The following is a 25,903-nucleotide window of genomic DNA, read 5'->3' as shown; positions in this document are numbered from 1 at the left end:
TATCACATAATCATGTGGTGCCCACCAGGGTGCTTGGTTTTGAGCTAAAAAGGGGCCAATTTGTTGTCTCCGGGCACAAATTATTGCTATATTGTTGGGATCTGGTACAAATTGTGATGGACTGAGTCCAGCAGGTCGTACAGTGGAGTTTGGTCTGTCCAATCTACATCCTACTCTGTGTTCCATTCCTTCATCATTCCATTCTCTGACTTCAGGAATAAAGTATTCATCGTGTTCAATCTGAGGCCATTATCCTGCATTTCTGATAGGTTCTTTCTTTCTTTTTCAATATGTTTATTAATTTCTTACAAGAAAGAATACAGAATACACAGATAAAGTGTAATTACCCCATATGCATATAATTTAAGCATAACATTGAAAAGAAATTATTTTATTATACAAAAAATCTAAACCCACTATCAGAAAAAAACAGCTGTTTGGTTTTAAAAAAAGAAAAGGAAAAATCCTTAACATATAGTAAAATATATTATTAGCCAACATCTGTGCTTAATAGCAAATCAAAGATTTTGAAAGTAATTCAAAAAAAGTCCCCACAATGTTAAAAAAATCTTGTCTAGGTTCAGAAATTGAACAGTGAATCTTCTCTAAATTTAAACAAGACATAACATCATGTAACCATTGAGTATGTGTAGGCAGAGTGGCATCCTTCCACTTAAGCAACAGTGCCCTCCTGGCTATAAGAGAAATAAAAGCCAAAATGTGCAATTCATGTGTCTCCAAAATAATATAATTTCCTCCAACAATGCCAAATAAGGCAGACAAAGGATTAGGTTCAAAATTTACTTTAAAAAGCACTGAAAAAGTTTGTAATACTTCCTGCCAATATTTTTCAAGACTCAGACAAGTCCAAAACATATGGATTAGTGAAGCTTCTCCATTATTACATCTATCACAATACGGAGAGATATCAGAATAAAAACGAGACAGCTTATCTTTAAACATATGGGTCTATGAACCACTTTAAATTGTAGAAGGGGATGACGGACACATGATGATGAGGTATTAACCAATTTAAAAATTTCATTCCAAGTATCCTCAGAAGTTGAAATCTGTAAATCTTGGTCCCAAAGATTTTTAATTTTATCTAGTGTGAATATTTCTCATTCCCAACAACCTACCATAAATATTAGATATAGATCCATTATGGAAGGGTTTCAAATTAAAAATTGTATCAAGTAAATTCTTATCTAGATTTTTAGGAAATGTATGTACTTGAGAACATAAAAAGTCTCTAATTTGTAAATATTGAAAAAGTGAGTTCTCAGTAGACTATACTTAGCTGACAGTTCAAATGCAGAGAGACTATCTCCAACAAACAAATCCTGAAAACATTTAATACCCAATCGACTCCACTCTTTAAAAATGACATCAGACATAGAAGGTTTAATACAAAGTTAGAAAAAATGAGACTGGAAAGTGAAAAGCTCAATAAACCAAAATATTTTCTAAATTGTACCCAAATCCTCAAAATGTGTTTAACTACAAAATTATCAGTTAAATTACTTAAAGATAAAAGAATTGAGGATCCGAGAAGAGAAATGATAGAAAATTTATTAACAGAGTTAGCTTTTTTTTATTAGTTTTTTTATACATTTTCTACATCGCTACAGATTAAAAAAAACCCCAGATCAAAATGAAGAACATTGATACAGTGCAAAAATAAACATACAATAACAATCTGATACAAAGAAAGATAATTGAGAAAGCACCCAAATTGAAGACATGTAAAATTAGTGTCCTCCCCAAGCCCCACAACAAAAAAAAACTCCAGACCAACCACAACACAATATAGAGAATATAAATCAGGACATTCAGACCCCCAAAACGGTAAATACACTTAGCAACAGAAGATATTAATGCCTACTACCAAAAGAAAAAGGAGCTGAAAGCAAGGGACCGAAAAAAAACCCTTAGTTAAGAGGAAGGTTATGGAAGTACTCAATAAAAGGTCCCCAGACCTTATGGAACTTTAAATCCGAATTAAGAACTGAATAATGAATTTTTTCAAGGTCTAAGCAGGACATAATATCATTAAGCCATTGAGCATGTGTGGGCGGGGCAACATCTCTCCATCTAAGGAGGATTAAACGTCTAGCCAGGAGAGAAGCAAAAGATAATATTCGACACTTAGTCGAACTCAGACGTAAATCTGTCTCACCCCAGAAACCGAACAAAGCAATTAAAGGGTTTGGTTCTAGGTGGTGATTCAGAATATACGATAACGTTATGAAGACATCTTTCCAAAATTTCTCCAAGCTAGGACAAAACCAGTACATATGAATGAGAAAGGCCTCGCCCCTTTTGCATTTATCACAAAGCGGACTAATGATAGAGTAAAATCGAGATAATTTAGATTTAGACATATGGGCTCTATGAACAATCTTAAATTGTAAAAGGCAATGGCAAGCACAAAGAGAGGCTGAATTAACCGATTTGAGAATCGAGTCCCAAGTCTCATCAGATAAGGAGATATTTAAATCATGCTCCCAAGCCATTCTAATTTTATCCACAGGGGCACGTCGTAAGGCTGCTAATTTATCTCGAATAAATGATATTAAACCTTTACCTAGTGGATTAATGGAAAGAAATAAGTCCATAACATTTTTCTCAGGCATTTCAGGGAAGTTAGGAAATGAACTTAGCAGAGAGCTGTTGAAAAGAAGTGAAGCGATTATCAACAAAAAGATCTTCAAAATGTCTAATGCCCTTTCTATACCAATCATGGAATGCTGAGTCATACGTAGTAGGTAAAAAAAGGTGATTATGTATGATAGGGCTAGAAACGGAAAAACCATGGAAACCATAAAATTTCCTAAACTGAGCCCATATACGCAAAGTGTGTCTAACAAGAGGATTAACTATTAATCTGGACAAACTACTAGGGAGTACAGAGCCAAGAAGTGCAGAGATAGACAGAGTTAGCTTCTGACCGGACAATCCTCTCAATTAATATAATATAACCAAAACGTAAAATGTATATTGACTGCCCAGTAATAAAACCTAAAATTGGGTTAAGCTAAAGCTTCATTCCTTTTAGCTTTTTGAAGATGAACTTTATTTAATTGAGAAATGTTATTATTCCATATATAGGAAGATAAAATAGAATCTAAAGAATCAAAAAAGTATTTAGGAATAAAAATAGGTACAGCCTGAAATAAATATAAAAATTTGGCAAAATATTCACTTTGATAGAATTGATTCGGCCAATCAATGATAAAGAGAGGGGAGACCAACTTGATAGTACCTTCTTAACATAATTCAGAAGTGTAAAAAAAATTTTCCTTAAAAAGGAATTTACAATTCCCAGTGATTGTTACGCTCAAATAAGTAAAATGATTTCTTACAAGTTTAAAAGGAAGGTTAGTATTAACTAATACCAAATTATTCAAAGGAAAAAATCACTCTTATGAAAAGTTAAGTTTATATCCTGAAAACTGACTAAAGCAAGAAAGTAAAGAAGACTCCACATTAGAAATGTAGAGCAAAAGGTCATCAGCATAAAGCAAAACTTTGTGGGTAATACCCTCCTTAAAATACCAGTGATATCATTAGATTCTGGGAAAGCAATAGCTAAAGGTTCTAAGACCATATCAAAAAGCAAAGGACTCAAAGGACAGCCTTGTCTAGCCTTGAAGTTTAAAAGGTTTAGAGTACTGGGAGTTAATAAGGACCTGAGTGGAGGGAGATAAATAAAGTAATTTAATCCATTGAATAAAATCAGTCCCAAAGTAAAAATTTTCTAAAGTTTTAAATAGATATTTCCATTCAACCCGATCAAAGGCTTTCTCAGCATCTAAGGATATCACACATTCCGAAATCTCTTTAGAAGGAGAATAAATAACATTCAGTAAATGACAAATATTAAAGTAGGAGTATCGATTTTTGATAAATCCGGTCTGATCATCAGAGATAATAGATGGCAAAATATTTTCAATCCTACGAGCCAGAAGTTTAGATAAAATTTTAGTATCAACATTAAGTAAGGAAATGGGTCTATAAGAAGAGCATTTAATTGGGTCCTTATTCTTTAATAAGAGGCTTCATAAAAAGATTGTGGGAATCAGAATTGTGTTAAAAGAGTCGGAAAGGACTGAATATAACCGAGGTATAAGCAAAGAGGAAAAAGCCTTGTAAAACTCTCCAGAAAATCCATCAGGACCCGGAGCCTTCCCCGAGTGCAAAGAGTGAACAACCTCGGCAATTTCCTCATAAGAAATGGGTTGATCCAGCAATTTTTGAATATCATCAGAAAGTGTAGGAATGTTTAATTGATCTAAAAAATTATTCATTGGAGTATTATCTTCAGGAGGATCAGAACTATAAAGTTTAGAGTAAAATTCTCTGAAAGCATTGTTTATTTCTAAATGATCAGATGTTTTATCACCATTAGCTTTACAAATTTCTTTAATTTGACGTTTAACTATAAAGGTCTTTAATTGGTTAGCTAATAGTTTACCCGTTTTTTTCTCCATGAACATAAAACTGACTTTTATCTTTTAAAAGTTGCATTTCAATTGGATAAGTTAAAGGCAGATCATATTTAGTTTTAATTTCAACATGTCTTTAATATAAAACAGGATCTGGAGCCAAAGCATATTTTTGGTCTAATTGTTTCAACTGATTGGCTAATTCAATTCTCTCCTTATTAGCTTTTATCTTAACACTTGTGGTAAAGGAAATAATTTGGCCTCTAATATAATCCTTAAAAGCATCCCATAAAATAAGACTAGAAGTCTCTTCTAGCATATTCTCTTCAAAAAATAGAATAATTCATCTCTCCAAAAAAGTTAAAAAATCTTTATCTGGTAACAAAGTTGGATTAAAATGCCAGAATCCTCTGTCTTAACGTTTCATCAACCTTTAACTGTTTGTCACAGATCTGTTCCAGGTCGTCAATCTTCATGTCGACCATCGTCAAAGTGTCTTCGTTCTCTTTTATCTGTTTATCGTGTTCATTTAACATATTTTGAATAGAATCCAATTTTACATCCATTTGTTTAAATTCAGCGCTGAGTTGCTGGAACTCCTCCGAAAGTTCATTTTTATGCTTCCGAAGTGTCTGCATAGTAGCTTTCAAAGTTACAGGAGGGTCCTCTTCTTGTTTAGTAACTTTAGCACAATTCATTATAAAGCAATATTGCGTTTAAAAGTAAGTTTTCAAAACAAGTTGGAAGTAGTAAATTAAAAAGAGTAGGAACACCTATAAAAGTGTACTGCATCAACAGTCAGTAATGTTATATTATTAACACATTCGTTATATCAACTAGTATTTGCCTGCACAGCTGCTGAAATCCAGGATGTCGACCATTTTATAGAAGTAGATGTGGTGTCGTAGCACTTGTTGAGAGCTCTCAGTTGGACTACTGCTAAATAATAATTCTTTCTAAAATAATACTTTTGGTATAATGTGACCATGTCAGCCATCATCCATGGTTTGCTGACTGTGAAGTTCTAAACTCAAACGAAGACTTTCAGCCTTATCTGATATAAGTACTCTCAATGAAGGGAGATTATACTGTAACTACCCAATCTTCAAAGACTAACTTCCCTGTTTATTCTCCATGGTCAGTTCACTGCTAATGCCCAGTGTTCGAGTGGTAGGTCCCCTCTCTCTACCAAGGAGAATGTACTTCCAGTTCACAAAGTAGTTTTAAGTAGCTTATTTATTTTCATTGATACACATTTAAATCCACACAACACTCTTAAAACACTTTTAAAGCTCATAGGGGATTTCTATATTAAACATTTCCAAATTCTCACAAAGGATTTCTATCTTACAAAACATTTCTAAAACACCAAGCACCAAGGATAAAGCATTAAGGATTTCCAAAACACAGTTACAATTCCTATAAACTAAAAATACAGGCCCATGCTGCTGACGAATGAATCATCTGTCACAGAAACTGAAGCTGGGGGACAGATTCTCATTCACCCTGTGTTTCTTTTACGCTTTTTGATGTTCCTTATCCCATTCCTAATAAGCCTGAATTGCTTTTTACATATATACCCTTTTTCTCCCACTGGGGTGAATTAACACACATACGATTCTTCATCAGATATCCTTTTAACACAAATGGCCTAAAACCATTTTCAGAGACATAGACCTCAGCTAGCTATCATTAGTGCTGTAAAGCTTTCCTTGAGTACATAAAACTCTTACAAATATAAACACATTAATTATTGATATTTTAAATTACAGTGTCCATCTGTTCTGCAAAGTTCCTTGAACTAAACCACTTAAGAGTCAGCTTGTCTGTTTGAAACAACTTAAATTAAACTGCCCATTCTCTTATACTCTAACTTGAGCAGTAATAGAACAGGTGCAGTGACTAGCACCTGCAACTCTCAGACAGAGTGTCTGAAAAATACAGAATTTTTTTGCAAGGCTTATTTTTAACTTCAAGCTGATTACTGCTCACCATTTACATTTTAAGAACTAAAGACTTACTTCCATTTATGGCCAGAAACTAAGCAAACTGTTAGTTGAAAGTTTACTTACAACAGTTTAATCTTATAAGTGGCAGCTGGTATTTAGAAAGCAAACTTTAGAAAAAAAAACCCAAGAAGTGAATATTTATTACATTGAAATGTCAAATTTGATGGCAGAAAACAGGGTTAATGGCAGAATTATTAGCAGTGTGGAGGGACAGAAGGATCTTGGGGTCCATGACTAAAGATCTCAAGTTGCTGCACAAGTTGTTAAGAAGACATATTGTGCATTGGCCTTCAATAGTCGCAGGATTGAGTTAAGGAACACCCAGCTCTATAAAATTCTGGTCAGACCACACTTGGAATATTGTGTTCAATTCTAGTTTTCTCATTATTGGAAGAATGTGGAAACTTTAGAGAAGCTGTAGAGGAGATTTACCAGGATGCTTCCTGGATTAGTGAGCATGTGTTACGAGGACAGGTTGAGTGAGAGTCAGAGGTTACATGATAGATGTGTACAAGGTGATAAGAGACGTAGGTTGAATAGCTAGGACAGCCAGAGAGTTTTTCCCCCAAAGGCAGAAATGGCTAATGTGAGAGGGCATAATTTTAAGATGATTGGAGAAAAGTATAGTGTTCTTCACAAAGAGGGTTGGTGGGTCTGTGAAATGCCCTGCCGGGAGAGGTGGAAGAGGTAGATACAAAAGGGATATTTAAGAAACTCTTAGGGTTGATAGAGAATGGATGATAGAGAAATGAAGGACTATGTAGAAGGGGAAAGGTTAGATTGATTTTAGAGGGTTAAAAGGTTGGCACGACATCATGGGCCAAAGGATCTGTACTGGCTGTAGTGTACAGTACCAATAAGAAGTATTTACCCCCAAGGAAATTTTCAGATTTTGTTGTTTTACAACATTGAATCACAGTGGATTTAATTTGGCTTTTTTGACACTGATCAATGAAAAAGTCTCTTGTGCAAAGTGAAAACAGATCTCTACAAAGTGATTTAACTTAATTACAAATATAAAATACAAAATAATTGATTGCAAAAGTATTCACCCCCTTTAATATGACATGTCAAATTATCACTGGTGCTGCCAATTGGATTTAGAAGTCACATACTTAGTTAAGTGGAGATCACTGTGTATAGTCAAGGTGTTTTAATTGATTATAGTAATGATACACCTGTATCTGGAAGGTCCAACTGCTGGTGAGTCATTATCCTGGCAAAAACTACACCATGAAGACAAAAGAACACTTTAAGCAACTCCGTGAACAGGTTATTGAAAAGCACAAGTCAGGAGATGGATACAAGAACATTTCCAAATCACTGTATATCACTTGGAGTGCAGTTAAATCAATTATCAAGAAATGGAAAGAATTTGACACAGCTGTAAATCTGCCGAGAGTTCTCAAAAACTGAGTGACTGTGCAAGAAGAGGACTAGTGAGAGAGGCCACCAAGAGGCCTAAGGGAACTCTGGAGGAGTTACAAGCTTCAGTGGCTGAGATGGGAGAGACTGTGTATACAACTGTTGCCCGGGTGCTTCACCAGTCACAGCTTTATGGGAGAGTGGCAAAGAGAAAGCCACTGTTGAAAAAACGCACATTAAATCTTGGCTGGAGTTTGCCAGAAGGCACATGGGAGACTCTGAAGTCAGTTGGAAGAAGGTTTTATGGTCTGACGAAACCAAAATTGAGTTTTTTGGCCATTGGACTAAATGCTATGTTTGGTGTAAGCCAGGGGTCGGCAACGTTTACCACTGAAAGAGCCATATGGACCCATTTCCCACAGAAAAGAAAACACTGGGAGCCACAAAACCCGTTTGACATTTAAAATGAAATAACACTGCATACAACGGTTTTTTTTTTGCCTTTATGCTATGTATAAACAAACTATAATGTGTTGCATTTATGAAATTGATGAACTCCTGCAGAGAAAAGGAAATTACATTTCTGCATGCAACAAAAACATTTTGAACTCCGAAAAAAAGACGTTGGGTTGAAGGTTACTCCATAGTTAGCCTACCTTGGATCGAAGAATTAAAAGAAAGCGCGCACTGGCGGGTGTCAGGCATTGGCAGTGGTGATGTATATTAATAGCGATAAAAAACACGTTGTAGCGGTGTGCTACACGCAGCGCTAAAATAAAGACACTGCAGTCAAGGGTAACTTTATTCAAACTAAACAGCCTTGCTTTAAAGCCTCCCTCAACCCGCCCCCCCGTGGGCGCGGATGTTCCAAAAAACACGTACTCACAAACCCCCGTAGGCTATCTCCCTTAGCCGGAACGGTGGCTAATTGTGAGCCGGTTCGGATGTGCCAGGAAATGGGGTCCCCACCACATTTTATTTAGATTGTACAAGATCACCATAATCTTCAAATTTTGAATTACATTTCAAAAACTAACAAACCACGGGGAGCCGCAGCACAGAGATGAAAGAACCGCATGCGGGTTGCCAACCCCTGGTGTAAGCAAACACACCATCCCTACCATGAAGCATGGTGGTGGCTGCATCATGCTGTGGGGTTACCTCACTGCAGCAGGCCCTGGAAGGCTTGTGAAGGTAGAGGGTACAATGAATGGAGCAAAATACAGGGAAATCCTGGAGAAAAACCTGATGCAGTTTGCAAGAGAACTGTGACTTTGTTTTCCAGCAAGACAATGACCCCAAGCATAAAGCCAAAGCTACACAGGAATGGCTTTAAAAAACAGAGCTTATGTCCAGGAGTGGCCAAGTCAGATCCCAGACCTCAATCCAATTGAGAATTTGTGGCTGGACTTGAAAAGGGCTGTTCACCCATGGTCTCCACGTAATCGGACAGAGATTGAGAGCAGCTTTGTAAAGAAGAATGTGGGAAAATTGCAGTGTCCAAATGTGCAAAGCTGATAGAGACCTATCCACACAGACTCAAGGCTGTAATTACTGTCAAAGGTGCATCTGCTAAATACTGACTTGAAGGGGGTGAATACACATGCAATCAATTATTTTTGTTTTATATTTGTAATTAATTTAGATCACTTCATAGAGATCTGTTTTCACTTCGACATGAAAGTCTTTTCTGTTGGTCAGTGTCAAAAAAGCCAGATTAAATTCACTGTGATTCAATACTGTAAATCAATAAAACAAAATTTACAAGGGGGGGGGAAGAATACTTTTTATAGGCACGGTATTGTAAATGCTCTATGTTCTAAATTACATAAACAGAATACAAAAAAAGAATAACAAGATGGCCTTCATGAACTATTCAGAAATCTGATGGCAAGGGAAGAAGCTGATCCAAAAATGTTGAGTCTGGGCCTTCAGGCTCGTACTGACACTAGTAGTGAGAAGAGGACGACGAGGATCCTTAGTGATGGATGTCAGGCACAACCTGTTGAAGATGTTGTCAATGGTGTTGGATCGAGGATAGATCCTCTGATTTGTTGACTCTCAGGAACTTGAAGATGCACACTGACCCCAATAACAACTGGTGTGCTTCTGACTTTTCATTTAACTTCATTGTGTTTTGAAAACTGAAATATGAATGCACTTTCCTCACTGCAAAAACAGTGCATTCTCATTCACTTACCTTGGAAAATTTGCCTGATACGTTTTAGCTCCACTGCGTGGCAGCACATTCAACTCATCTGCCAACCCGTGCTCAAGTCCATATTCCTTAGTTATTGAACCATAAATGTTAATGTCTTTCTAATTTTTCTTTTCTTTTTCCTTCTAGTGGAAGTACAGTTAACCTCTTGAGAAGTTGAATCCTGAGGCCACCTGACCTTCCCAAAGTTGATTTTGTTGAACCTTTGTTGCAGGCAAGAGGCATTCTCAGAAAGGAGCCCAACGCCGCCCTCTACCACCAGAGGACGGGGTCAGAGAGCAGAGGGTAGCCCAGAAAGTATTCCAGAAACCGAGCTCCACTCGACGCAAGCTCTCCACAGAGACAGCTGCCGGGAGGTAAGGACGAAACCCAGTCCTTCAGTAACGCTTCCCTTTGTCATGGGTGGGCTCTACTGAGACTGAAGGAATCCCACTCTTTATAAAACCACACCCAGTCGAGAAAGGCAGCAACGAAGAAAGATGGATGGCTTGGTGGGATAAAATGGGGCTTTCAACCTGTAGGTCTGATGTTCCATTCAGTCCCAAAGTGAATGGTGACCCTTCTCTCCAATCTGCTGGCTATTAGGGTCGATGGTGGAATGGGTTTAGGCAGCTTCACCCTGTTCATGACCCTGCTCTGTCTCGCCCAGAGCAGGTCCTTAGGTGTCACGGAGGTTGTGTGATCTAGAGGGAGTTTTGCTGTACGCGAAGTGAGTCCGAGCTGTACCTTTGTATCTTACTGTCACATTCACTTAGTGGCCACTTTATTAGGAATAGAGATGTGCATAATAAAATGGTCACAGGAGTGGAACCTGGTGTGGTCTTCTGCTGATGTTTCTCATCCACAGGTTCAACATTGTGGATTGAATGCAGAGATGCTCTTCTGCACACCATAGTTGTAACGTGGTTATTTGAGTTACTATCACCTTCCTGTTAGTTTGAACCAGTCTGGCCACTCTCCTCCTCTGACCTCTCATTAACAGGCATTTTTGTCTACAGAACTGCCGCTTACTAGATGCTTCTTTGTTTTTCATGCCATTCTCTGCAATCTCCAGAGACTGCTGTGTGTGAAAATCACAGGAGATCAGCAGATCCTGACATAGTCAAACCACCCCATCTGGCACCAACAAACCAGTCAGAGTCACTTAGATCACAATTTTTCTCCATTCTGAACAACAACTGAACCTATTGAGTTGTTGCCATGTGAATGGCTGATTAGGTATTTGCATTAACAAGCAGGTGCGCCGAATAAAGTGGCCACATCATCTAGTGCTCACATCATCTTCACTAGTTTTCTGCAGGACAGCTTGTTTTCCACTTAAGGTTTTTCTCCACAACCTCAAACTTTTCAAACTTTGTCGAGAATGCCACAATGTACCCTACTTCCAGCAGATCTACAGGAAGACCTTAAGATATAGGAACAGAACAGGGCCATTCAGCCCATCGAGTCTGCTCCGTCATCCATCATGCTGACCCTGGATCCCACTCAACGTCATACACCTGCTTTCTTGCCATATCCTTTGATGCCCTGACTAATCAGGAAATGCTCAACTTCTGCCTTAAATATGCCCATAGACTTGGCCTGCACTGCAGTCTGTGGCAGAGCAATCCACAGATTCACTACTCTCTGGCTAAAAAAATTCCTCCTTACCTCTGTTCAAAAGGTTGCCACTCAATTTTGAGGCTGTGCCCTCTAGTTCTGGAAACCCCCACCTTAGGAAACATCCTCTCCACAAGCATTCTATCTAGTCCTTTCAACATTCAGTCGGTTTCAATGAGATCTCCAAGCATTATTCTAAATTCCAGTGAGTACAGGCTCAAAGCTGCCAAATGCTCCTCATATGTTAACCCCTTCGTTCCCAGAATCATCCTCGTGAACCTCCTCTGGAGTCACACACCCTTTCTGAGATATGGGGCCCAAAACTGTTGACCAGGCTCCAAATGCAGACTGACTAGTGTCTTATAAAGGCTCAGCATTATCTCCTTGCTTTTATATTCTATTCCCCTTGAAATAAATGCCAACATTGCTTTTGACTTCTTTACCACAGACTCAACCTGTAAATTAGCCTTCTTGGAGTCTTGCACGAGGACTCCTAAGTTCCTCTGTACCTCTGATGTTTGAACCTTCTCTCCATTTAGATAATAGTCCGCACTATTTAGATAATAGTTCCTTTTACCAAAATGCATTATCATACATTTCCCAACACTATTCCATCTGTCACTTTTTTGCTCATTCTTCCAATTTGTCTAAGTCCTGCTGCAATTTTATTGCCTCCTCAGCACTTACTATCCCTACACCTATCTTTGTATCATCCACAAATCGTTATCCAAATAATTGACAAACAATATGAAAAGTAGCAGTCGCAATACTGACCCCAGAGGAACACTACTAGCTACTGGCAGTGAACCAGAAAAGGCCTCTTTTATTCTCACTCGCTGCCTCCTGCCCGTCAGCCATCCCTCTATTCATGCCAGCACATCAGACCTTAAAACTGCCCTCAGCATCTGTGTGCCAGTTCCCATTTTTGTCCTTAATGAGCCCCACTTCTCACTCCTCCATGTGTGATTTACTGCATATAAGATAATAAGACATAGGCAGATGCTTTTCTCCTCTCCTCTGCCCCACCTGTTGGCCTTCTCACCGTAACCTTGATGCCATGTCCAATCACAAACCTAGCAAGCTCTGTCTTAAGTACAGAGACCCGGCCTCCACAGCTGCCAGTGGTAATAAATTCCACAAATTCACCACTGTCTGCTTAAAGAAATTTTTATCAAAAGGTTTCAATGAGATCACCCCTCATCCTTCTAAATGCCAGCGAGCACAGACCCAGAGCCATCAAACTTTCCTTGTCTGATAACCCTTTCATGCCCAGAATCATCTTTGGGAACTGTCTCTGAACCCTCTCCAATGCCAGCACATCTATTCCTCGATGAGGAGCTGAAAACTGTTCACAATATTCAAGGTGAGGCCTCAGCATCACATCCCTGCTCTTGTATTCTGAACCTCTTGAAATGAACGTTAACATGACATTTGCCTTCTTCACCACCGACTCTACCTGCAAGTTCATCTTTAGGGCGTTCTGCACAAGGACTTCCAAGACCCTTTGCATTTCAGATTTTTGGATTTTCTCCCTGTTTAGAAAATAGTCTGCACATTTACTGTATTTCTACTACCAAAGTGCATGACCATGCATTTTCCAACACTATTTCATTTTCCACTCTCTTGCCTATTCTCCTATTCTAAGTCCTTCTGCAGCCTACCTGTTTCCTCAACACATGCCCCTCCACCAATCTTTGTATCATCTGCAAACTTGGCAACAAAGTCATGTATTCCATCATCTGAATCATTGAAATAAAAAGAAGCAGTCCCAACACCAACCCCTGTGGAACACCACTAGTCACTGGCAGCCAACCGGACAAGGATCCTTTTATTCCCACTGGCTGCCACCTTTCAATCAGCCAATGCTCTAACTATGCCAGTAACTTTCCTGTAATGCCATGGGCTCTTAACTTGGTAAGCGGCCTCATGTGTGGCCCCTTGTCAAATGCCTTCTGAAAGACCAGTATTCAACATCCACTAAATCCCCTTTATCTATCCTACTTGTAATCTCCTCAAAGAATTCCAACAGATTCATCAGGCAAGATCTTCCCTTAAGGAAACCATGCTGACTTTGCCTTACTCTGTGTCACCAAGTACTCCATAACCTCATCCTTAACATTTCCTTTCTGCTGCCTTCCTCCTTTCTTAAAGAATGGAATGACATTTACAATTTCCCCGACCTCTGCCACCATGCCAGAGTCAAATGATTTTTGAAAGATAATTACTAATGCCTCCACAATCTCTACCGCTACTTCTTTCAAAACCTTAGGTTCATCTGGTCCAGGTGACTTATGTACCCTGAGGTCTTTCAGCTTTTTGAGCACCTTCTCCCTTGTAATAGAAACTGCATTCACTTCTGTCCCTTCACACCCTTCAACATCTGGCACACTGCTAGTGTCTTCCACAGTACATTTAGTTCATCTGCCATTTTCTGGTCCCGTTACTATTTCTCCAGCCTTTCTAGCAGTACCATATCCACTCTCATCTCATACTTATTTTTTTACGTACATCAGAAGGATTTTGCTATCCACTTTGATATTGTTTGCTAGTTTGCTTTCATATTTCATCTTTTCCATTTAGTTTCTCTGTAAGATTTTAAAAGCTTCCCAAACCTCTGTCTTCCCAATAATTTTTGATTTGTTGTATGCCCTGCCTTTTGTGTTTACATTAGCTTTGACTTCCCTTGTCAGCCACGGTTGCCATTTGAGTATTTCTTCATTTTCGGAATACAGATGTCATGGGACTTCCTCATTTTTTCCAGAAGCTCAAGCCATTGCTACTCTGCTATCATCCCTGCCAGAATATCCTTCCAATTTACTTTGGCCAACTCCTCTCTCATACCCCTGTAATTTCCTTCACTCCTCTGAAATACTGCTACATCGAACTTACTTTCTCCCTGTCAGATTTCAAGTTGAACTGAATCATGTTGTGATCACTGCCTCCTAAGGGTTCTTTTACCTTAAGCTCCGTAATCACCTTGGGTTTATTACGTAACACCCAATCCAGAATAGCTGATTCCTAGTAGGCTCAATGACAAACTGCTCTAAAAAGCCATCTTGTAGGCATTCAACAAACTCACACTTTTGCGATCCATTACCACCCTGATTTTCCCAATCGATGTGCATGTTGAAATCTCCCATGACTATCATAACATTGCCCTTTTGACTAACCTTTTATATTTCCTGTTCTAATCTGTGGGTCACATCCCAGCTACTCTTGGGAGGCCTGTATATAACTGCTAACGGGGTCCTTTTACCTTTGCAGTTTCTCAACTGAACACACAAGGATTCAACATCTTTCGATCCTACGTCACATTGTTCTCCTGATTTGATGCCATTCTTTACCAGCAGAGCCACCCTGCTATCCCTCCGGTACAACCTTAGACATTTAGCTCCTTCAGCCATGATTCAGTGATGGCCACAAGATCATGCCTGCAACAAGCGACCCACCTTATTTCTTATACTCTGCGCATTGAGATATAACACTTTGAGTACTGTATTTGCAACCTTTTTGATTCTGCATCCCTAATGCACCAATATTCACCCTGCTGGCTGAAATTATGTCCTATCATCTGCCTGTCCTACCGGATAAACTGCATGCTATCTTCACTTTTTACCTGAGTCCCTTCACTCTGGTTCCCACTCCCCTGTCAAATTAGTTTGAAACTGTGGTGAACTACATACACCTGTCTGGACACGCCCCTCTGCTGACTGCTCCTGTGGCTCCTCCCACAGACCTCTGTATAAAGGCGATTGGAGGCACTGCTCCTCCCTCAGTCTCCAGGATGTTGTGTGATGGTCTCTTGCTGCTGACAGTGCTCTCTTCCAGCTAATAAAAGCCTATCTCACCTCACGTCTCCGAGAGTTATTGATGGTGCATCAGAAACCTCCCCAACAGCTCTAACAAACCTGCCTGCAAGAATATTGGTTCCCCTCGGGTTCAGGTGCAACTCGTCACTTTTGCACAGGTTATACCTTCCCCAGTAGAGATCCCAGTGGTCCAAGAACCTGAAGCTCTGCCCCCTGCACCAGATTCTCAGCCACGCATTAATCTGCCAAATCATCCTGTTTCTACCCTCACTGATACATGGCACAAGTAGCAATCCAGAAATTACTACCCTGGAGGTCCTGCTTCTCAGCTTTCTACCTAGCTCTCTAAATTGGCTTTTCAGGACCTCTTTGCTTTTCCTTCCTGTCATTGGTACCAAGATGTCTGCTGCTCTCCCTCCTTCTCCAGAATGTTGTGGATGCGATCTGAGACATCCTTGACTCTGGCACCTCGAAGGCGACACACCATCCGGGTGACCCGATCACGTCTGCCTGCCTGGATCACTGGATGATAATCCTTTCTCATGCGCTGTTCTTGCCTTTCATACTTTAGCTTCACTGTTATCTGAATATCTCTCCCATAAAGGCAGACAATCGTTCTACAGTACTTCCTGCCAATTTTCAGATCAGATTTATCTGATCCACACTCTTCCTACTGAAATTAGTCTTCTCCGTTTTAAAATTTTTGGTTTGCATAGCTCCTGCTCCTTTCTTCCAACTAACCTAAATTATCGAAACATAGAAATCTACAGCACATCACAGGCCCTTCGGCCCACAATGTTGTGCCGACCATGTAACCTATCTAGAAACTGCCTAAAATTCCCCTACTATGTAGGTCTCTATTTTTCTAAGCTCCATGTACCTATCTTAGAGTCTCTTGTATCTTAGAGTTTCTATTGTATCCACCTCTAGCACCTTTGCTGGCTGTGCATTCCACACACCCACCACTCTCTGTGTGAAAAATTTGCCTCTGACATCCCTCTTGTTGCTGTTACTTCTTCCGAAATGTTCCACCAGAACTTGCTCTACTTTGCACTCCACCCTTACCTGGAACCAGATCTAGCAATGGGTCCATCCTAACTGGAGCAGGGATGTCATGTTCTAGAAGTTTAATCCTGTACTCATTTCAGAAACTCTGCTCTTACCACTGCCTCTATCACAGTAGCTAAAGACCCCATTATGCGCTCTCTACATTTCTCAAAAATCTCCCTGCCCCTTCGTATCTCTGTGACCCATAACGACAGCCAACAGCATGGTGCCGTCTCCACTCTCTCTTAGCTGCAACCAAACTGATTCTCTGTTTGGCCGTTCTTTTCGTCCCTATCTGCACTGAATCCTTCGTAACCAAAAATATGCCCATCCCCGATGAAGGGTCTCGGCTTGAAACGTCGACCATAGAAGCTGCCTGATTTGCTCTAGCATTTTGTGTGTGGTGTTCTGGATTTCCAGTATCTGCAGTAGCTCTCCTGTTTATGCCCAGTACCGCCCATTTTGAGCCAAGTTTCTGTTATTGACACCACATCCTATTCACACGATGCCTGTGGTTTGTCAGCATTATTTGACGCACTTCATACACTCACAAAAATTGAGTTTAATTATATAATTTACTTTTCACACACTCTGGTGCGATCCCTTATGCTGATGTAATCTGTGTGAAATCTCCCATTTCATTTTGCTTTTTTTGCTTTTAGCTGCATGTAATCATTTTTCCTCACTCAAAGTCCACAACTCACGAGTCTACAGCTCATGTTCTTAGTATCATTTATTTTTTATTTGCACAATTTATCTTTTGTACATTGGTCGCTTGTCAGTTTTAGTTCGTGTGTAGTTTTTCATAAATTCTGTTGTATTTCCTTATGTTCCTGTTAATCCTTACAGGAAAATAAATCTCAAGATAATATATAGTGATATACATACTCTGACATAAATTTATTTGAACTTTGACTTCATTTGCTGGTGCACCTTACCCCTGCTGATAGACGCTCAGTTTTGTTGTGTTCCATTGCCATTTCCTTACTGACTACTGCCACACCTGAACCACAGCTCCCTCAGTTTCACTCTCTTCTGATTCTGCTCTTAGGCCAAACTGACTGCAACTCCCAGTTAACATTATGTGTGTTCACCTTATTGAAGCACTAAAGCTTCAGTAATCTGCAGTCCACTTATTCAGAAATCCCAATGGTTTGGTGTCTGGCTCACCAAGTAATTTGCCCCGCTCCTTTCCATTTATCAAAGCCCCAATTTCTGGAACATTTATTTTAATGCTTATTAGAATCTAACAAAGTGATTTGAAAGCATGTTAGAGCGTTACTCAAGCAAAATCCAATAGTCCATAAAACCTGGAAGTGTGGTATTGCTGAAGTCCTGAGATTATCGAGACAACTCCTCTCCTCCTTCCTACCAGAATATTGATCCCATTTTGCCGGACTGATAAAGTTTGGCTGTCCCTCAATTCCTCAAGGTTCTGGAGTGCTTAACCTACAAGATCTCGGCCGCATTCTTTCGTTCCTTTCTTTATGTACAGTCCGGTGCTGGCCAGTCTCATTAAAAACAAGATTGAGACTGAGTTACAGCCATTTGCAAGAGTGAGGTTTCATTGAGTCGTGTGGATGAATGGATACCATACTCACCCTGTTTCTTGAACGCTGCTAGACAGAAGTGGAAGTTATGCCTGACACAGATCTGTCTGTTGTAGGAGCAGTGGGATGGCTTGTGCGGCCATGCCTGTCCTGACTCTTCACCCGGAACTGGACGAGGCACAGATGCTCATCACGTCACTCACACCCCTGTTGATCAAGGTTACTCCTTCGGGGACTCCTCGGGCTCCAACGCTGCAGGAGTGCGCTGTCATTGTCCGACACTTGCTCAGCGCCAGCAGCCTGCAGTCTCAGGAGGTAAGAATGCTGGACATGACAGAGGAGTTGACAAGCTGTCCGAGGGTTAGAAGACCGTTTACATGCACAGTTGGGAGGGAGCTGGGGCTGGAGCTTGTTTTGCTGCTATTGATTGGTATACTGCTTGTTATGTTCAGTTTTGTGGTTGTTCTGCTGAGCACAGTAAGTATGCTGTTTTGGTGCCAGAAAGTAGGAACCCCAGCACATCCTTAGATATGTTAGTGTAAGCAACGCATTTCATTGTATTTTGATGTAAATAAATCTGAACCTGAATCTTGAGTTTGTATTGTACCTCAGCAAAGTGCTGCTGATATCACCAACACAACATTTACAGGTAAGTGAAATAATCTTTATTCTCAGTGTCGGAAAACAAGAGGGACACGGCTGCTCCCTGTTTGATCACACTTCCTCTGCAAGCTGAATCATCAGGCAATCTACCTGACTTCAGGCTGCTGGGCTTTGCTTGGACACTGATCAGCAAGGGTCATCACAGTGCATGTTTATAAATAAAATAACTTTTAAAAAATTAATCACAATCTTAAGTTTTCCACAAACATAACCCCCATGCTTGGTATGTCTTGCCTACATGTCGAGGGTTTATCTGTGTGGGTGTCACAAGACCAGTGTTTATTGGTAATCCCAATTGTCCTTACAAGGAGAGGCCAAGCTGTCTATTGACCTCAGGCAGTGAAAGGGGCCAGTCACTCCCAGGAAAGGGTTGCTTATTTTTGCGCTGGAGGGGAATCTGTGTCGGTATCTGCTTTTTGCCATTGTCCCAGTGGTGGGGACCTGAACTGAGATGCCAGTTGCTTCAATACGTTGGTGACTGGCACACCCTGCTGCAGGGGTACGCAGGTGGTAGAAGCAGCTGCACTCAGAGGGGCTAGTTTGGCCTGAATGTCAACAGGTGCCCTGAGGATCATTGGAGTTGCACTCCCTCCCCAACAAGGGAAGGGTACTGATGTGTCTTGTTGATGGTGGAAAAACCTGGGGGCTTTGTGCTCAGTGTTGACACCACAGACTGACGATGTGCAACAATTCTGCACTCCTTATCGTGCGCAGGCAGGCACGGGTCCTTCATTGTCTGAGGAGTCATGAGTAGAGGTGAATCTTGTGTCAGTACCATACGATACTGGCCAGTATGTGTCTCGTAGATACGGCTTGACTGTGACTCCCAGTTAACATTACCATGAAGCACTGTGTGATTCACGATTCCCCCTGCTCTCTTCCTTACCTCCTCCATCCAATACTTTGGAAGTGGTAACTCCACACTTCCGGTTAAGTTCGGCCTACTGAATGCGTGTGGCAGCTTACTGGGAATTAAAAAGTTAAGAAATGTGACTAAAAAAAATCACTAAGAATACCTCTTCTGAGGTAAATTGTGCTAAATTATCACCACAGACAGTGATGTCGAGATGGTTTGTTGCAGTTGGAGCTCTGATGCTCGTACAACACGCCTAGGTGCGAGGTTGGATTGCTTTGGCTGATTTGAGAAGCTCTGGGCTGCAGCGAGTTACTGGGTGGCGTGGTCCAGACCCGAGTCTATCGCAGTAGCTGGGTCTCAGCACGAGGTATGATTTGCTGTTGAGACAACTTAGACGTCAGCCAGATTGGAAGCAAAAGCCGATTTTGCTTTCTCTCTGTGATGTTCACTCCACTCTCCAGGGTGCTGGAGCCTTTCGCTGTTCTGTTGTCTGGTCAATTTAAATGGCGGCCCAGATAGACTGAAAAGACAGGGTGCCTGGATTTGGGGCGAGAGCCAGTTTCACTCCTCTGTGCATGGCAGTGAAGCTGTGTAGACTGCCCCATCTCCCCCCAGCTGCTGTGATCTGTGCCTGATATGAACTGATAAGCGGGGATTTAGGCCTCCTCCGTGGTTTGGACCTGAAGACTCAATTTTTGATTGGCATGTTGTTACTCACCTCAATTATTAGCACGACTTGTGCTTTCTCCCCCATTCTCTTGTGCATCGGGTGTTGGTATTTTATTTATTTATTTTCTTTCACTGGGTTATTTTGGGTTTCTTGCTTTGCGGCTACCTGTGAGCAAGCAAGTCTCAAGCTTGTGTAATGTATACATTGTTTGATAATAATGTACTTTGAATCTCTGTGATACCTTACCCTGGGACACTCTTTGTAACTCGGAGCCAGACATGTAAGTGAGGTCTTCCACTCTCTCAGAAATGCAGCATCCCTTCTGAAAGTATCACCAGCTGCTGCACCCACGTTCACTGAGATCCATTTATTTTGAGGAGGAGGTGATGGTGACACAGCACAAGGTAGGACAAAGACAGCATAGTTTCCTTAAGGGAAAATCCTGCCTGACGAACCTGTTGGAAATCTTTGAGGAGATTACAAGTAGGATAGATAAAGGGGATGTAGTGGATGTTATTCGGACTTTCAGAAGGCCTTTGACAAGGTGCCACACATGAGGATGCTTACCAAGTTAAGAGCCCATGGTATTACAGGAAAGTTACTGACATGGTTAGAGCATTGGCTGATTGGTAGGAGGCAGCGAGTGGGAATAAAAGGATCCTTGTCTGGTTAGCTCCCAGTGACTAGTGGTGTTCTGCAGAGGTCGGTGTTGGGACCACTTCTTTTTATACTGTATATAAATGATTTTGATGATGGAATAGATGGCTTTGTTGGCCAAGTTTGCAGATGATACGAAGATTGGTGGAGGGGCTGATAGTGTTGAGGAAACAGGAAGGCTGATGAAGTACTTAAGAGTAAGAGAATGGCCAAGAAAGTGGCAAATGAACTACAATGTTGGGAACTGCATGGTCATACACTTTGGTAGAAGAAATAAATGTGCAGACTATTTCCTAAAAGGGGAGAAAATCCAAAAATCGGAGATGTAAAGGGACAGGAGTCCTTGTGCAGAACATTGTAAAGGTTATCTTGCAGGTAGCGTGGTGGTGAGGAGGGCAAATGCAAATTAACATTCATTTCAAGAATACAAGAGCAGGGATGTGATGCTGAGGCCTCACCTTGAGTAACGTGAACAGTTCTGTGCTCTTCATCCAGGAAAAGATGTGCTGGCATTGGAGAGGGTTCAGAGGAGGTTCACAAGGATGATTCCGGGAATGAAAGGGAATTCCACGAATACAAGAAACATTTGACAGCTTTGGGCCTGTACTCACTGGAATTTAGAAGGATGAGCAGGGATCTCATTGAAACATTTCAAATGTTGAAAGACCTAGACAGAGTAGATGTGAAAAGGACGTTTCCCATGGTGGGGGAGTGTCAGACAAGTGGACACAGTCTCAGGATAGAGGGGCGTCCATTTAACACAGGAGGCATTTCTTTAGCCAGAGGGTGGTGAATTGTGGAATTTGTTACCTCATGCAGCTGTGGAGGCCAGGTTGTTGGGTGTATTTAAGGCAGAGACTGATAGGGTCTTGATTGGACACGGCATCAAAGGTTGTGGAGAGAAGGCTGGAGAATGGGGTTGAGGAGGGGAAAAAAAGAATCAACCACATTTGAGAGGCGGAGCAGACTTGATGGGCCAAATGGCCTAATTCTGCCATTTAGAACTGAAACTATCCAATTAAAATGAGTTAAATAGTGGGTCTTTGTGGCCCTCGTTATTTCTGAATAGCAGGTGTTCACATCGCCTCACTAACCCATTTCCAATATCAAAGGATGTCAGGCCCTACCCTCTGGGTTACACTGGAAGACACAAGTTGTGAATGAATAGGCACAAGGTGGCCTTTCACTCTGTACTGCAGTGATTGTATAACAGATATTCCATGATCTCTTGTAGCTCCTACGTCTGAAGACGAGTTTAAAGGATATGTTATGCTCCAACAAATGGACTCCGGATGCCTACCTCCTCGCAAAGGCCTACCTAGCTGAGCTGAGTCAGTGAGTATTTATCGCGTCTCATGGAAAGTTTTCTAATTGTTTCTTAGTCTGAGAAGGGCTGAAGGAAACAATACCAGTCAATGTACAGACTATGTTACTGGAGGAACTCAGCAGGCCAGACAGCATCTATGGAAAAGACTGTTGACATCTCGGGCCAGGATTGACAAAAAAACTGAGAAAGTGGAAGGACATTGGTTTTAAATAGTTGAAATAGTGGGGGAGAGGGGTCGATAGAGAAAGGGAATATTACTGATAGAGCAAGGTTAGTTGCCATGGTGATTCCAATGTTTACAGAACTGCCTGGTTGCCAGCATGGCGAGAATTTCTCGGAAAATTGAGAAAGGTATTCCACAAATGAAGACATACTCAAATGGTACAACCGGGGCTGACATAGGAAGTCAAAGCTATTGTAAAAGCAAAACAGAGGGCATACAACAAAGCAAAAATGAGTGGAAAGATAGAGGATTGGGAAGTTTTTAAACGCCTATAGAGAGCAACTAAAAAGAACATTAGAAGGGAAAAGATGAAATATGAAATCAACCTAGCAAATAAAATCAAAGTGGATAGCAGAAGTTTTTTCAAGTTTGTTAAAAATAAATGAAATGAGACTGCTAGAAAATGAGGCAGAAATAATAACGGGGGACAAGGAGATGGCCGATGAACTAAATGAGTATTTTGCATCATTCTTCACTGTGGAAGACACTAGAAGTGTGTTGGATGTTGTAGTGTGTGAGGGAGGAGAAGTGGGTGCAGTTACTGTTACAAGAGAGAAGGTGCTCAAAAAGCTGAAAAAACTAAAAGTACACAAATCACCCTAGGGATGAACTGCACCCTAGGGTTCTGAAAGAGCTAGCATTAGAGATTGTGGCGGCATTAGAAATAATCTTTCAAAAATCATTGGACTCTGGCATGGTGCCAGAGGACTGGAAAATTGCAAATGTCACTCCACTCTTTAAGAAAGGAGGAAGGCAGCAGAAAGGAAATTATAGACCAGTTAGTCTGACCTCAATGGTTGGGAAGATGTTGGAGTCAGTTGTTAAGGATGAGGTGATGGAGTACTTGTGATGTAGGACAAGATAGGACAAAGTCAGCATGGTTTCCTTCAGGGAAAATCCATCCTGATGAACCTATTGGAATTCTTTGAGGAGATTAAAAGCACGATAGATAAAGGGGTTGCAGTGGATGTTGTACATTTGGACGTTCAGAAGGCCTTTGACAAGGTGCTACACATGAGGATGCTTACCAAGTTGAGAGCCCATGGTATTACAGGAAAGGTACTAACATGGTTAGAACATTGGCTAATTGGTAGGAGGCAGCAAGTGGGAATAAGAGGATTCTTTTCTGGTTGGCTGCCAGTGACTAGTGGTGTTCCATAGGGATCGGTGTTGGGACCACTTCTTTTGATGCCAAATATCAATGATTTAGATAATGGAGTAGATGGCTTTGTTGCCAAGTTTGCAGATGATGCAAAAACTGATGGAGGGGCAGGTAGTGTTGAGGAAACAGGTAGGATGCAGAAGGATTTAGATAGAATAGGAGATTGGCCAAGAAAGTGGCAAATGAAATACAATGTTGGAAAATGCATGTTCATGCACTTTGGTAGTAGAAACAAATGTGCAGGCTATTCTGGGAAAAAATCCAAAAATCTGAGATGCAAAGGGATTTTGGAGCTCTTGTGCAGAACACCCTTAAGATTAACTTGCAGGTTGAGTCGGTGGTGAGGAAGGCAAATGCCATGTTAGCATTCATTTCAAAAGGTCTAGAATACAAGAGCAAGGATGTGATGCTGAGGCCTCACCTTGAGTATTGTGAACAGTTTTGGGCTCCTCATATTAGAAAAGATGTGCTGGCATTGGAGAGGGTGCAGAGGAGGTTTGCAAGGATGAATCCAGTAATGAAAGGGTTATCATACGAGGAACGTTTGATGGCTCTGGGTCTGCTCGCTGGAATTCATAAGGATGAGGGGGATCATATGAAACCTTTTGAATGTTGAAAGGTCTACTCAGAGTAGATGTGGAAAGGATGTTTCTCATGGTGGGAGAGTCTGGGACAAGAGGGCACAGCCTCAGTATAGAGGAGCGCCCTTTCAAAATAGAGATGCAGAGAAATTTCTTTAGCCAAAGGGAGGTGAATTTGTTGCCACATGCAGCTGTGGAGGCCAGGTTGTTGGGTGTATATAAGGCAGAGATTGATAGATTGATTGATTGCAATTGGACATGGCATCAAAATTTACATAGAGAGGGCCAGGAACTGGGGTTGAGGAGGAGACGGAGAAAGAATCGGCTATGATTAAATGATGGATCAGACTCAATGGGCCAGAGGGCCTAATTGTGCTCCTGTGTCTTATGGTCTAACAAGGTGTTAAATACAGGTTTTCAAACCAGGAGAAAGCTGAAAGTCTGTGACACTACCTCAGTTCTTCTTTCTCCACAGATGCTGCTGATCAGCTCGATATTTCTAACATTCCTCTTCTGCTTTCACATCTCAGCAATAGCTCTGGCATATATCCTGCAGTTTCCCCTCACTAATCCATCAGGCAGCTCACTAGAAGCAAGCTCTCATTGTGATTCCTTATCATAAATCCTTCCTTAGTCCAGACCACCATTCCTTTCTCAGTCCTAGACCTGAGCCGTTGGCTCTGTTTCTGTCTCCACAGATGCTGCCTGACCCGCCGAGTGTTTCCAGCCCGAGTTGATAGTGTCACATGATTTGTAAGTCTACAAAATGCTCATCTGCCCTCTAGTGAAGGGTTGCTGATGTGGAGTGCTGTTAAGGTGTGTGCAATGTTCCGAGGCACAGTTTAACTTTGTGAATTTTCCCTTTGCAGGGAACAGGAAGTTGTACATCTGCCCCAAGTGCCTTTGAAAGAACCGGCGATAAAACCGTAAGTTCACTATTTGTTAGACGTACCTGCCATCCTTGACCTAAGGTGACAGAACAGTGGAGTCCAACTGGGAAAGCTGTTTGGGTAGAGCTAAGGAACACTGGGGTCGGGGTAGAAAGGCACCTTGACAGAATGTGCACTCTTGGGCTGACTGCTGTTTCACCCATGCTGGCCCTGATCTCCATCTACACTAATCCTAATACCTGCTTTAGGCCCTAATCCCTCTAATTTCCTATTCAAGTACCAGTCCTAATGTCAATATATCTGTCACCACTGCCACTTCAGGCATCTTGTTCCAAGTACTCACCACCTGACCTGAAAAACCTGCCCCTCAGATCTTCTTTCAATGTATCCTCCTCACCTTAAACTAATCCCTCTCATTCCAAACGTGTTTCCTTCAAGAGAAGGAGTCTCTACCCAAGGGAATCGGTCAGAATAAATTATCCCCTTTATAATTTTATCAACTTCTCCTCAGCTTCATACATTCCACTAAGAATACCCTTCCAGTCTCTTTCTATTGCAGGAGACATCCTGATGAATCACTTCCACATTCTCTCTTGCTACCACATCCTTAGACCATAAGACATTGGAGCAGAATGAGGCCATTACCCATCGAGTCTGCTGCTCCATTCCATCATGGCTATACCCGGATCCCACTCAACCCCATACACCAGCTTTCTCACCATATCCCTTGGTGCCCTGACCGATCAGGACCCTATCAACTTCTGCCTTAAATCTACCGAAAGACTTGGCCTCCACCACAGTCTATGGCAGAGCATTCCACAGATTCACT

General features: G+C 41.2%; 1 protein-coding gene and 1 pseudogene across 4 annotated transcripts in view; both read left to right on the top strand.

Moving 5' to 3' along the window:
- The window catches only part of LOC132401275 (mitochondrial import inner membrane translocase subunit TIM14-like), a 499,620-nt pseudogene that overhangs the window by 453,927 nt on the left and 19,790 nt on the right, over positions 1-25,903 (top strand).
- si:ch211-222n4.2 (uncharacterized protein LOC101885505 homolog) overlaps positions 1-25,903 on the top strand; it is a 104,027-nt gene that overhangs the window by 76,068 nt on the left and 2,056 nt on the right. For all 4 annotated transcript variants that reach the window (XM_059983324.1, XM_059983322.1, XM_059983321.1 and 1 more), the window contains 4 exons: positions 10,255-10,396; positions 18,162-18,360; positions 22,126-22,226; positions 25,054-25,110. In XM_059983324.1, coding sequence (XP_059839307.1) covers positions 10,255-10,396; positions 18,162-18,360; positions 22,126-22,226; positions 25,054-25,110 — 499 coding nt within the window. The remainder of the gene's footprint in view (positions 1-10,254; positions 10,397-18,161; positions 18,361-22,125; positions 22,227-25,053; positions 25,111-25,903) is intronic.

Source organism: Hypanus sabinus, chromosome 10, assembly GCF_030144855.1.
Source record: "Hypanus sabinus isolate sHypSab1 chromosome 10, sHypSab1.hap1, whole genome shotgun sequence".
Taxonomy (NCBI): Eukaryota; Metazoa; Chordata; class Chondrichthyes; order Myliobatiformes; family Dasyatidae; genus Hypanus; species Hypanus sabinus.
Note: the sequence above shows the minus strand (reverse complement) of the source record. Positions and strands in the feature narration are given on the sequence as shown.